The 12,631-nt window shown below is 35.9% G+C and overlaps 2 protein-coding genes across 3 annotated transcripts; both read right to left on the bottom strand.

Moving 5' to 3' along the window:
• Window positions 1–80: 80 nt before the first annotated feature.
• On the bottom strand, window positions 81–4,351 carry LOC144840624 (7-dehydrocholesterol reductase-like). The gene is made up of 4 exons (XM_078696505.1): window positions 4,086–4,351; window positions 2,819–3,041; window positions 1,706–2,344; window positions 81–1,633 (listed from the first exon to the last, which is right to left on the bottom strand). The coding sequence occupies exons 1-4, from the start codon at window positions 4,223–4,225 to the stop codon at window positions 1,169–1,171; spliced, it is 1,467 nt and encodes a 488-aa protein (XP_078552631.1). The 5' UTR covers window positions 4,226–4,351; the 3' UTR covers window positions 81–1,168.
• A 614-nt stretch (window positions 4,352–4,965) lies between these two features.
• Window positions 4,966–11,486, bottom strand: LOC144840625 (7-dehydrocholesterol reductase-like). 2 transcript variants are annotated; one of them, XM_078696507.1, is made up of 5 exons: window positions 11,348–11,486; window positions 8,158–8,294; window positions 7,759–7,981; window positions 6,713–7,351; window positions 4,966–6,354 (listed from the first exon to the last, which is right to left on the bottom strand). In XM_078696507.1, the coding sequence occupies exons 2-5, from the start codon at window positions 8,289–8,291 to the stop codon at window positions 5,890–5,892; spliced, it is 1,461 nt and encodes a 486-aa protein (XP_078552633.1). In that variant the 5' UTR covers window positions 8,292–8,294; window positions 11,348–11,486; the 3' UTR covers window positions 4,966–5,889. The 2 variants fall into 2 exon arrangements, with proteins under 2 accessions (XP_078552633.1, XP_078552632.1); XM_078696506.1 differs by lacking the exon at window positions 11,348–11,486 and adding an exon at window positions 10,398–10,662.
• Between the last annotated feature and the right edge of the window lie 1,145 nt (window positions 11,487–12,631).

Raw genomic sequence — 12,631 nt, 5'->3', positions numbered from 1 at the left:
TTTAGATTAACATATCAATTTATTTATCTTTCTTGGTCGGTAAATTGAATCATAGGACTAAATAAACTATTAAACAGTTCAGGTTTGTTTGTTGATTGGGTGGTTGTTGCGCGTATAATGATGTTTGGTGACGTCACGAAAAGTTTCAGACGACAAAATCAAAATAAAACTCGCGGTAAGCCGGCTAGTTTCTAAGAAGAGACAACAAGATGTAGCCTAGCCTAGCAGGTGAGTGTTGCGCAAATTCGGTATGATTGTTTAATAATTAAATAAGTTAATTAATTAGCATTTGATCCAGCATTTGTACTGTAGTGGTACGAACGCTCAATTATCATTTTGGTTATAAAACATGGGGTAGGCCTAGGGCCTAGGCCTAGGCTAGGCCCACAACCAGCAGCCAAAAGCAATTCGCCGCCTCATGTATTTATAGTAGTAGTGCCTGCCTAGGGCCTAGGCCTAGTCCCACTACTCTGGCCGTGCCTTGCCTAGGCTAGAACCAAGCTTAAGCTAAATAGAAATTATAGATATATTTAATATCATTTTGTTTTTTAGTATAGCCTAGCCTAATAATAATAATGTAATGAGGTTTTCTAGGCCTAGCCCAGGCCTAAAAATAAAATATAAGCCTAAGGTCTAGGCCAGGCCTAGGGAAAGTTTTTAGAGGGCAGCAAACACACGATTTATCATTCAAGAATTATTTATTATTTATCTAGATAATTCCTCCATGGTTACTCAATGCATCAGCATCGCTATAAATCCAGTGCAATTATATTCGTAACTTTCATATCTAACGTTCTATATAATGTATTGTATTGATCTGTATTTTCAACTTAAAGGGTAGTCAAAACAAATTTTTATTTCAATTTAATGAATCTGAGATTAGAATGAGAACGATCTTCTGAATGGGGTTTACCAAGATTGATTTAATTTGGATATGTGTATGAATAGGCCTATACGATATTTATATAAAATTATAAATAAGTATTATAGTTGATTATGGTGCATCGCAATACAACCACCATGGGCGACTTAAAATGAAACAAAATTTCCTAAGGAAATGCACGGCCAGCAAATTGAATAGGCCTAATTATTTAAACGGAGAAAAAAACTCGTCCTCTAATAACAGATTACAGGTTACACAATTGTGCGTATTTAAACCAAAATGGCATCAGTATACGCCTGGTATAAGGCGATATGGAACCCTGTTACAATATTTATCCCAATTCTTTCCATACTTAAGTTTGCAACTATCTTCATCTCTATAGCATCTACAAAATAATAATATACTAATAAATATAAAGTAGAAATACGGCAAGATATGACTAACACCCGTAGCAAGACAGAAAGCTAAAGATTGGAACAAGTCACCAGTGTAGTTCATATGGCGCGCCACACCCCACCATCCAGATAACAAAAGACGACTTCGACGCTTTTTACCATCGCCGGAATAATAATCGCATTCAATGAATTCAGGACTTTTCCCCCAGATCTTGCAATTGCCGTTGGTACGTCTGAACAGGTCTTTCTGATGATTAACAGCTCTGAATATAGAGTAACTTACTATACCAAGTAATAGAACTCCGAAGAATACAGGTGTCGACAATAGAGTTGGATGGTGAACAAGATAAAATCCCTGCAAGAAAATATTAATATTTTTGGTGATTTGTCATCTCATACTTTTCTTCTTGTGATCAATTTTACTTACCTGAAGTGTGTATGTCCATGGAAGCCAGACAAATATTCCCCAGCACAGGTAGAATCCAAAGTGGTCATGTTGTATGTCAATGGTCCTCAAGTACCAAGCCTCATTCCAGAAAAAATCAATGACGTACAGACCATGCAAGACATTTACCAATATCATAGAGTTCGTCACGAAACCATGAACCTCATACTGTTTCCATGCGTACGATATATTAATAACTGACCACGACATCATGCCGATGCGACCATTGACAAATAATTTCAAATCAAACATCTTCCCGATGCGTGGATTAAGTTCAATTCCCATAAGAAAATCATAGAAGATGCTGCTAGAGAACTTTCTGTCATGTGCGTGAGTCGGGAAAAGGTGAGCTTTGATCATAACGAACACGCTTAAGCTGTAACCTAAAATATTTGCCACCCAAAATAGTTGGCCCCAGTTGCTGACTACAATTGCAGGTGAAAACCATTTAAAGTAGACCCCATTTAGAATCCACAGTGTGATTGTGATTGTCCAAGACTGCAGACCGTTGACATTGTACTTGAGTTGGTGACCAGCTGGCGTAACCGCTCCGTGACGAGTTCCACCAGCGTACCCGGGTAGAATATACCCAAACACGTCAGGTAGATAATATAAAAGTATCTGTAAAAGAAAAGAGAATTGATAACAAGTTTGTGGCAGTCAATGTGGGAATGTGCAGACTTCGGTTGAGTAGTCTGGGATTCTCGGTGATGGAATGACGTCACAAGAGGACAGAGATCTAACATTTTCTATAAACAGATTGATTAGCAATAACTGCTCATTCATCTGAAGAAAACATTTGTGGAGTTGGTTTAGATACACAATCGTGTCAGACCAGAATTAGGTGTATGCATTGCGAAAAACTTTGTGACATTAGTTTAAGCAATATCTCTAATGTGAGATAACGTTGGACTACAGATCAACTCGACTCTTAAGACTTGTTTAAGACAATTTGTTTATGTTAGAGCATCTCTTTTATGTTTGTCCTGTGAACATGATTGCCTTTAAGAACAGTGAATTAATTCGCTTATGGCTATAATAATAAATGATCAAAAACAAAACTTGATTTAGCTAGAACAAGTTGTTTAATCTTACTTGAAGCATAATCCAAATTACAGCCATCTTAAATGCTAAAACGTTTAAAGATGGCGCTCTTGCTAAAAACGCTGCCATTGTCAATTTTCCATGATAAAATTGTATAACAGGTGACGTAACAGAACACTCAAATTCAGGGCAAGCCATAAATAAGTAAAGAGCGATGAAAGGAGTTACAAACAAAATAAATAATGTTGTCAAGTACGTGGTTATATTCACACTCCTAAAAGATAAAAAAAAACAGACAATATTTACAAAATAGCCTAAGTGGAAAACGATTACTCTTTTACGATACCGCACAATGGTGCGGGTCAATAAACTATTTTACAATACGTACTCAAAAGTCTTAATTCTTTTATTGTGACAATTAAAGCCCGGTAAATGCTTTTTAATAATGGTACTTGTATGAATGCGGAACTAAAACATTTTAACGAAAACATAACAAATGACAAATCCATAAAATGTGTGAAACTGCAGTAAGTATAGGCTACAGTTGTACAACAATGAGGTTTATCGCAAATAGCTTGATTTCACGAGAAACGTCATTGCACAATGCATGATGGAAAGGGTTCACGATGCGTACGTACAAACAACAAATCACGTCCATACGCGTTGTGACGACGTTTGATCCCAAATCCTTTCCACCATGCCATGCGTCGCGCACGCTATTTGCGATAGACCTTATTTTATTGGCCCCTCGTCTTGTTTAGCTGGCCGGACACATAATGATACCGGTTTTAAACGGAATTAGTAGTTTTTTTTAATCATTTTATGATTCTAATATTATTGAGAACTAAGTGCAATTTTGTTTGATTGTTTTCCAACAGCAACATATTGCCGTCGAGGCAGGGGTACTACCAATTATAGACCTACATGACCTTTTAAACGGAATTTGCCGTCAATTCCGTCGGTAAACTTGAACCGACATTTTGTAGGTAAAATTGTTATTTTTTTCTTTGCATTAAATGCATACACAAAACGCACATTATGTAACAAATCATCCGTGACTTTAATATTGACGTTGTCTCTTTGTTTAGCATTATCGATGCTTATCATATATATCATCGCGATAAAAATAACTTGCAACATTTTAAATATGCATATTATTGTTATAATGAACTAAACTACAGCCACAATGAGCAGTCAAGGCATTCTAACAAGAATACAGTAAGGCTGCTTTTGTTCATTAAATAAGTGCATACACGGTAAAAACTCCCTTTGTTATATCGAACTATACAAGATATAATAACAGTTAGGATAAACTCACCAGGCACGTCCCCATTCCCCTGGTTTTCTGTCGTCTGCTACGGTTGTTATTCCGTCAATGTTTCCGTCACCCATTACGGAAATCCCGTTTGTAGCGAATTGCTGGTCCGGTTTTTGTGAGTCTTTCTTTGCTCGCGGCATTGTATTGTAATAAACAATGAACGAGGAAAATCCTTATATAGAACTGTATGATATTTTGGCAGACAATGAGTGAAATGCGTCGTTATTAATAACTGAAAAATAACGCGTGATTAGGCACTTGAACTTTAACCTCTGCAGCACTAATTTAACTAACCTTAAATACAATTGTTTCTAATCAGAAGACCAAGTAGAGAGTTTACAATACAGATTAAAGATAATGATTATAGAATCGATATATCATGTATTGATTTCCATATAGAATGTGTGTCCTACTGCTTTTTCGAGGTTTGTTTTTAAATGACAATAGTGTTTAATGTACATGTGTGTATAAAGGTTTTATGTATTAAAATATTGTAATTAAGGTATATTGGTTTGTTTTTCTTGTACGAGAAATCACTCGTTAAGTGATTTAGTTTGGTGTTCTTTTGCTGTTTATCTTGTTCTCTGTTTATGAGAGAATTAAATGAAATGCAATATAATTGATTGGTTAGTTGGTTAGTTCATAGATTTTTTCGTAGGCTCATGGTTTGTATTTTGGTCACGTGATGTGGATTAAATTTGGTTTATGCTTTTTTACCCGGGTAAGTTGGTTTCATGGGCCAATTATCGCTACCCGGGTAAATACCTAAACTATGAACGGGTCCAGTTTCTATAGCCGAATACAATGAAAACATTATATGATAAAACATGAGTAATTGTAAAAACACACTAAATAAACATAATGAATATTTATTCAAATCGATATTGCATACAATAAACCAATTGGTGCAGCGTTTGCAAATATATAACATGCAACTAACATTCTTGGTGAACTAAAAACTGTTAACATCATAATTATAGTTTTATAATACTCTCTGAAATATACTGTCGTAATTGTGTAACTCGCTAACAGTGTTTTATCTGCATGAAGGCAAGTAAACGGCAGAAATGCGCATGTCTTATATTTATACGCAGCATGAAAAAAAAACCATATGTGCTGTATTATTTCAGCCTCTCCATTTTTTCCTCAAAAAGTAAAGATACCAATTTTGTATACGTTTACGAAATAGTACAACTGGTGTTGCCAACAACATGCACTAAACAAAAGGCAATTTACAATCGGCGGCAGTTATACCACGTCATACGAACGTCAGACCAATAGACGGACTAACTGAAAAGTAAATTCAATATATTTCTAATTTTGTTTCTTTTACATAAATTATTTTTAGAAATGTATAACTTAATAAGTTATTCAACAAATATTTCAATACAGTAAAACAAATTTATAAAAATGTTTTGATCGTTTAAGTTTAAAAAGTTAATAAAATAGTTCAAATTGCAACGTTTAAAATTAAAATTAAATCGTCCAACTTGCCCCTAAGACATACAGGTAGGATAAAAAAAGTGAGTAGACCCAGACAACATTAACACATTTAAGCTACTCTATGCCATGGTTATTGGTTAATGGTTATTATGCCATTAGTTATTGGTCCGTCAATATAAAGCCTTGGTTAGCCTATCTAGGCTTCTTAGCCACCAACATACAGGGCCAGCCATTGTGAGGTTACTGAAATGTATTTTAGGCGAGTTTATTTCAAAAAATTGGCAAGCTTTGACAGTAAGCCTACTTTAAAACGTTAAGAACACATCTCTTAAATCTGAGACTTTCTTAAATAAAATTGGTTTTAAAAGATGCCAGGTAGGATTCTATATCGTACAATTGATGTATATTTGGTCCAATCAGATCCATATTTCATTCTACATCGATGCTCATCTCTATAACAACGGTTTCCAAGCAAAATCATCATATATATGATGTAGAAATAAGGGAAAATATGTGTGAAACCACACGACAGACAGTAGGCAAGCGCTTGCATAAGGTCGCCAGTGTAGTTCATATGTCGTCCCATTCCCCACCAGCCGGACAGAAGTAACTTGCTTCGACGCTTCTCGCCGTCAGCTGAGTAGTAAGTGCATTCGATAATCTTAGGCCTGCGACCCCATATTTTGCAGTCACCTGATGAGTTCCTAAAACGATCCTTTTGGCAGTTGGTAGAGCGAAAGATGTAATAGCCTGCTAATCCAAGGCTTAGGATAAGGGTGGCAGCGATGTAAGATAGCTCGACTGGATGATATACAAGATAAAGTCCCTGAAAGAATAATTTAAATAACCTTTGTATTAGTACTGTATCTGGAAAAAATGTTGAGCGTATATGTACCAATGGCACTCAATGTTGACTGTGGTCTTTGTGTGAGCAAAACCGATATTCAGTTACATGTTATTTTATTTATGCTTAGGTACTTTATTTAAATCTAAAATGCTAAAGGTATAAGCATATTAAACAAACATCATTATTGAGCACCTTTAAGTCACTACTCAAAACTCACATTTTCTGATATTTTTAGCAGCGCCATGAGCAATGACTGTGGCGCTATATAAATCGAACGATTGATTGATATTCATTATAGTAGTTATTCACATTAATATTATTGATAAACTGTACCCACCTGAAGTGTGTACATCCATGGCAGCCATACATTGTCTCCCCAGGCCAACATCCAGCCAAAATGATCATGATGTATGTCTATAGTATTGAGGTACCAAGCTTCATTCCAGAAGAAGTCCACCACATAGATAGCATGCAAAATATTCACAAGTATCATTGAATTTGTCACGTTTCCGTACAACTCGTATTGTTTCCAGGCGTATGATAAATTGATTAATGTCCAGGCGCAGATCCCAGGACGACCGTTAAAGAATAATTTAAAATCGAACCAATCTCCTATACGGGGGTTAAATTCAGCACCCATTACAAAGTCGTATGCAAAATTCCCGCTGAAAACACAATCAGCAGACGACGTTGGAAAGAATCGCGCCTTTATTATCGCAAATATGGCGACTGCGTTGCCAATTATGTTGGCGACCCAGAGCATAGATCCCCAGTTGTCGATAATGATTGTAGGAGAGAACCACTTGAAGTAGAATGCGTTTGCCATCCATAATGCGTTAGATATTATCCAGGCTTGCAGACCATTGATGTGGTAGTACATTTGGATTCCTGAAGGAGTAATAGTGCCTCGACATCTTCCTCCACGGTAGCTTGGTAGGATCTTGCTGCAGACGTCCGGTAGGTAGTACAGAAAAATCTGACGAATAAAAATAGGAAGTATTTGGAACCTCAGTGATTGACTCAAAACTCATCTCTTCAGAGAAGCATAATCACACGCTACTACTTGCACAGATCTTGGAAAACACAGCGATTTGAAACCTTTGTCTCTTGCGCTTTATAAATGTTATTTATTATTATTATTATTATTATTATATACCGACTACCTAATTTTCGACGTTGCTCTTCACAAAATGTATGGAAAAATCAAGAAAACGAAGACTGAAATATAATTGAAGCAGTCAAAAGATATAAAATAATAAAACACATAGGCCTATGGGAAAAATAATGGAATGTGTAATGTTGGAACACGTTTAAAAGGGGATAGAGAACCACTTCAAATTGTTATTAAATTTGGATACCGTTTTAGTTTCAGTTTCAGTTTACCTGAAAAGCATACCACGGTATGATTATTTTGAAAGCGTTGATTGTCAGGTCTGGTGTTTTCTTCCAGAAGTCCATCAGTGTTAACTGTCCGTTGTAGAGCTGAACAAGTGGAGAGCTCAGGGAACATTCATACTGGCTGCAAGCTACGAAGAAGTACAAGACCATGCATGGTGTCATTGTCAGTAGAAAGAACATCGTGAGGGCGCTTAAGAGATCCACCTCCCTGAAAAGAAAGTTGCACAAATGAAGAGAATCGTACATTAAGATTACAAAGACATGACAAAAAGACTGACAACGTTATTGTTATTGAAGTGACTTATGACGTGTGAATATTGACGTCATCTTTATGACATTATCACCATCATGCAACCTATGCATCTTTACCATCATGCATCTTACCATGCTCGCCCCCATTTACCAGGTGTTCGATCATCATCTGCTTCCTTCACACCATTGACCTTACTGCCATTTTGAGGTCGTACCTCCGTTCCGGACAGAGTACAATTTGTTCCATTGCTTGTTCTCTTAGACATACTCTAGAGGGAAAGAACATTGATTTAGAATGAAACCTATCTTAAAAGAAAAAAGGAAAATAAACAAGAATTAAAGTTCCGGCAATTCAACTAGCCAGGCAGCATCGTATACCCATAGACTAAGCTCTTTTCGAATGAGTTGGCATGGCAGGTCTTTAATTTGTGGTGGCCATGTATGAGAAACCATATACCTCATGGCGAAACTAGCAAATTAAGTAGAGAATGATGAGGCAAAACATTTTTATTACGACTTTAGTAAAGAAGATAGGCCCAAGCATACGTCACAGACATTGTACTCAATCATTATCCGCGGAGAGGGAAGAAGAGGGCAGCAGTGTACAGTCATCCACAAATAAAACTATTATTATTAGCAGCTTCATAAGTACAATTTTACACAAGAAGACATAAAATAAAATGTACACAAATAATAAATCTGATTTGGAGGTTTTAATCATAATCATTAAGCTCGGTATGTTCTTTTGGTTAGTGTCTCTTTGTCACGTGAAACTAGACAGTACGTAGCTAGCTAACGGTGTATACCATGATGGAGCAGCGCACGTACGACGACCGCCGCGGAATCGAAGCGCCCCGGCTCCCGCGCTCGTTGTGTGCGCTTCACATGAATGTTGTCGGGGTAGAAGGAAAAAATAATTACCATTTTCCGTCAAAAAACTAATAATATGTAATTTTTAATCATTATAACTTACCTTCAATTTTGAACAATTCAATCTCACAGTTGGACGGATATGTAGGTAAAGTCCTTATTTCGGTAATGAACAAAACTACACAATATCTAGGCCTAGGCTATAGTGTGCAGTCCCGATAATAATAATATTAATCGAATGGATGGCCTCGTTTAGATGTGTAGCCTACAATTACTTGAACTACCACCACCAAAAAGTATGTGAAGTTTTTTTTAGCAAGGCGTCACTACGTGGCGCTATACGATCTTTGATTTCAGTCTTTTAGTTAGAGAGGAGTTTGTTTGTATAAGATCATCAGAGCCGGCGGATGTCCATTGTTCACAAAAGTGTTCAAAAGTAATCATGATATCCGTTGTGTGTATTAAAGGATCATTACATTAATGAAAACTCACTACTCATGATAATACAACCAGTGAAAGTTTAACTCTTCCCTGATAAACATATTATATAACAATAAGGGTCCTTAAAAAGCCGCTCGAAAGCAAACTAGAATTCCTGCTCGGTTAAAAAACATCTGGTAGCCGAAAAGAAACACGAATAATTCATGACATGCTGACTAAGTAGGCACATTTAATATTATACATATCTTACGACTTCAATGAGACACCAAATGAAGCTTTTAGGCTATTCTGTATTCACACTCAAAGATCGACACGGTACATAATATTGTCTATTGATGTAGCCTACATTCCTGTTTGTCTAACGAAAACGCATTTCATTTAGTAGATGGCAAAACAATAATTTCTGAGTTATTATACTTGGCACTCTGCTATCTGTTTATTATCTTTTTATGCTCCGTATAAGTAGGCCTATATAATTTATATAATATGCCTACTATCTTTCATGGTGCACACGGCCGGCGTAATATGCAGGTACCACATTAACATAACAGAAATATAAAAACTCAAAACCGTATTAGATTCAGGTGTAGGCTGGTATCTGTCTGATTGGGGGGGGGGGGGGGGGGTGTGGGGGTGCGGAGATTGTAAATGCCCCAATTGAATAAGACTATCAAGCTTAGGAGGGCCAACTAAACTTCGTTGAAGAGTGAGGACACTGAGACTGTAAGAAGAAATATATCAGCAGAAAGCATTACAAAATTAATATTATCCCTAGATAGAATTGCACACTTGGTATATAACCGTATGTTAATTCGTATATAACAGAAAATACATAATTAAACTACCTGAATATTAATTATCATAGTCATGATGAAAAAACCTTGCATATTACCATAGATATTTTGTTAGGAATACGAACAATTATATTTTTGCGATACTCTCTTTTCACGACACAGTCGATGAATGTTCAATTCGGTTTCGCTTTTGTTCTCTGCTAACCAAGCGTAGGCCTATATATTAAACGAATCATCATAAGTAAAAGTGAATATAACCATGCTTACCTAAAAATTGGCTGCCGGCTGCTAGTAAAATACGTAATTTAGAATAACGAACAAATCATAACGATGAACAACCCTTTCAATTGCAATTATTCCATCTGCGCTATTGTGTTTAATGTCATTCAAACTTATTCTATTTCACATCAATCTTAGCAATTAGCGCCCTCGGCTTCAGTAAGTAAGCATTATCGAACTAGTAATAATGATCGAAGCTGTGATTTTATTAAGTTAACAATCCATTGTCGTCTGACTCATGCGGGAATGCGTCTGCGCAGTTGTGCATAATGTACATCATTCGATTATGTCTAATTGCTCAGACTATCTAAGTCTTCGCTACGGGAGCTTCAACGGACCATCCATCCAATTTTAAATAAAACAGGGTAATTTAATGTTTACAAAATGTTATTGAATGTGATGAAATAGGCCTATAATAATTAATAAATATTTATAATATAATAATATAATGAATATTTTGTTTGAAACTATATGAAATAATATTTCAACACTGCATTTTGAGCTGTGTTGGGGCTTTAAACTCAATTACTGTACAATATGTGTAAATTCAATTGATCATAGCCATCTGAGACGATATTTTGAATTTGTTAATCTTAGGCATAAACAATTTAAGTAGTTTTGACTCGGGTCTTCACACATAATACAACAAATAGTTGTATTATGTGTGAAGACCCGAAAAAAAAAATGTATGTGTGTTAAGAAAAGTAGCTTATTATACGAAACAATGCACTGATTATGAATGTATGAAATCTTCAAAGGGCAAAATTTATAAACTAAGAAGGTCACATTAAGCCTCCGTAAATCAGCTACAGTATAGTCATTATACCGCAGTACTATCAGAAGAATGAACCACAACGGTGGGTAGGGCATACCAATCATTTTTCATGCGATGGGATGGAGAGGGGCACAGCTGGTTTATTCATTTCACGTAGGCCTACCTGTATTTTGTTTTAATTTCGCCTATGACATCTTTCCAAAATTAAAAGCCGGCGTGAATTATAATCCCGAAGACGGTGGGAAATGTTCGTCGACCAAACGAGGGAATGAGCCGTTTGATATTACAGAATCCAGCTGTCCAAATAATAGTTCTTCATAAAGCTGACTAATTTAAAATGTGCATTATCCTTCTCACATTTAATAGATCTACCTTACCTCGTTTATTTGTACTTATAGAAGTTAAAATAGTTCACACACTTGCTAATTCATTCTGAATCATCCTTTAAATATATTTTGGTATGTTTTTGGAAAAACATCTGTAACTGATGACCTCTGACCTTAAATTTGGCGCAATTATTTTACGTAACGTATTTGAAATTATTAAAACCGGTAATTCAATTGATATAGCCTAACCATTATATAATTTACTTCCCCCGGCATATTTTATATTGGCAAATGCGCCGTTTTGATTAGGCAATGCAGTGTAAAGCTCTGTCTACACTATCTAACTTTATGTGACAACAAAGTATGATGTGCCCATATATGGACATGATGATGTCATATCACTACCATATTTAGGAACATCACACTTTTTTTTGTCAAACTAGTTTGACAGTGTAGACAGAGCTTTAGAGTGACCCTCGAGTTCCACTCGGAGACTCGCCTACATTCGCATCAGTAATTAATTATATAGGTTCGTATAAAATCCTACTCAATGTAGTAGAGTGAGTAGTAGAGTAAACATTGTAGTCGATTTTCGAATATTAGGCCTTTATATAACAACAGTTTATGAGAGCACACGCCATATTTATATTGTATTACATAACTGCTCTCATTTAAAGCTATTGTAGTCAATAATTGGAAGTCATTGGGTGAAGGACACTATCTATATTCAGAATGAATGCACGTACAAAATTGAAAACGAACAATTACATTAAATTCATGACAACAGCTAAGTTATGTTTCTTTGTTATTTTTGCTGGAACTGGTGAAACAATGTTCTTTCAAATTCCTGAATCCGCTCTGATAGAAACGGTAGTACTATTATTATATGAGTTACGAGTTACTTTAACATTCAAAGAAGAAGTATTTGAGAAAATCGCTTAAATTATAACAGGATGAAGGGCTAGCGTTGCCCGAAAGCTCTGTTAATTTTTCTAGCTGTTTTACTTTTTGATTTAGCTTTTTGCTTATTTTGTTTTGTATCTCCATTGAGATCAAGCCACTGATACCCACAGCATTGTAATGTTTTTCAGTAATTTGCCTTTGTTTCCCTTTATTACACG

This window comes from Antedon bifida, chromosome 4 (genome assembly GCF_963402885.1).
Source record: "Antedon bifida chromosome 4, ecAntBifi1.1, whole genome shotgun sequence".
NCBI classification, from domain to species: Eukaryota; Metazoa; Echinodermata; class Crinoidea; order Comatulida; family Antedonidae; genus Antedon; species Antedon bifida.
The sequence above is the reverse complement of the archived record's forward strand: the minus strand, read 5'-3'. Positions and strand labels throughout refer to the sequence as shown.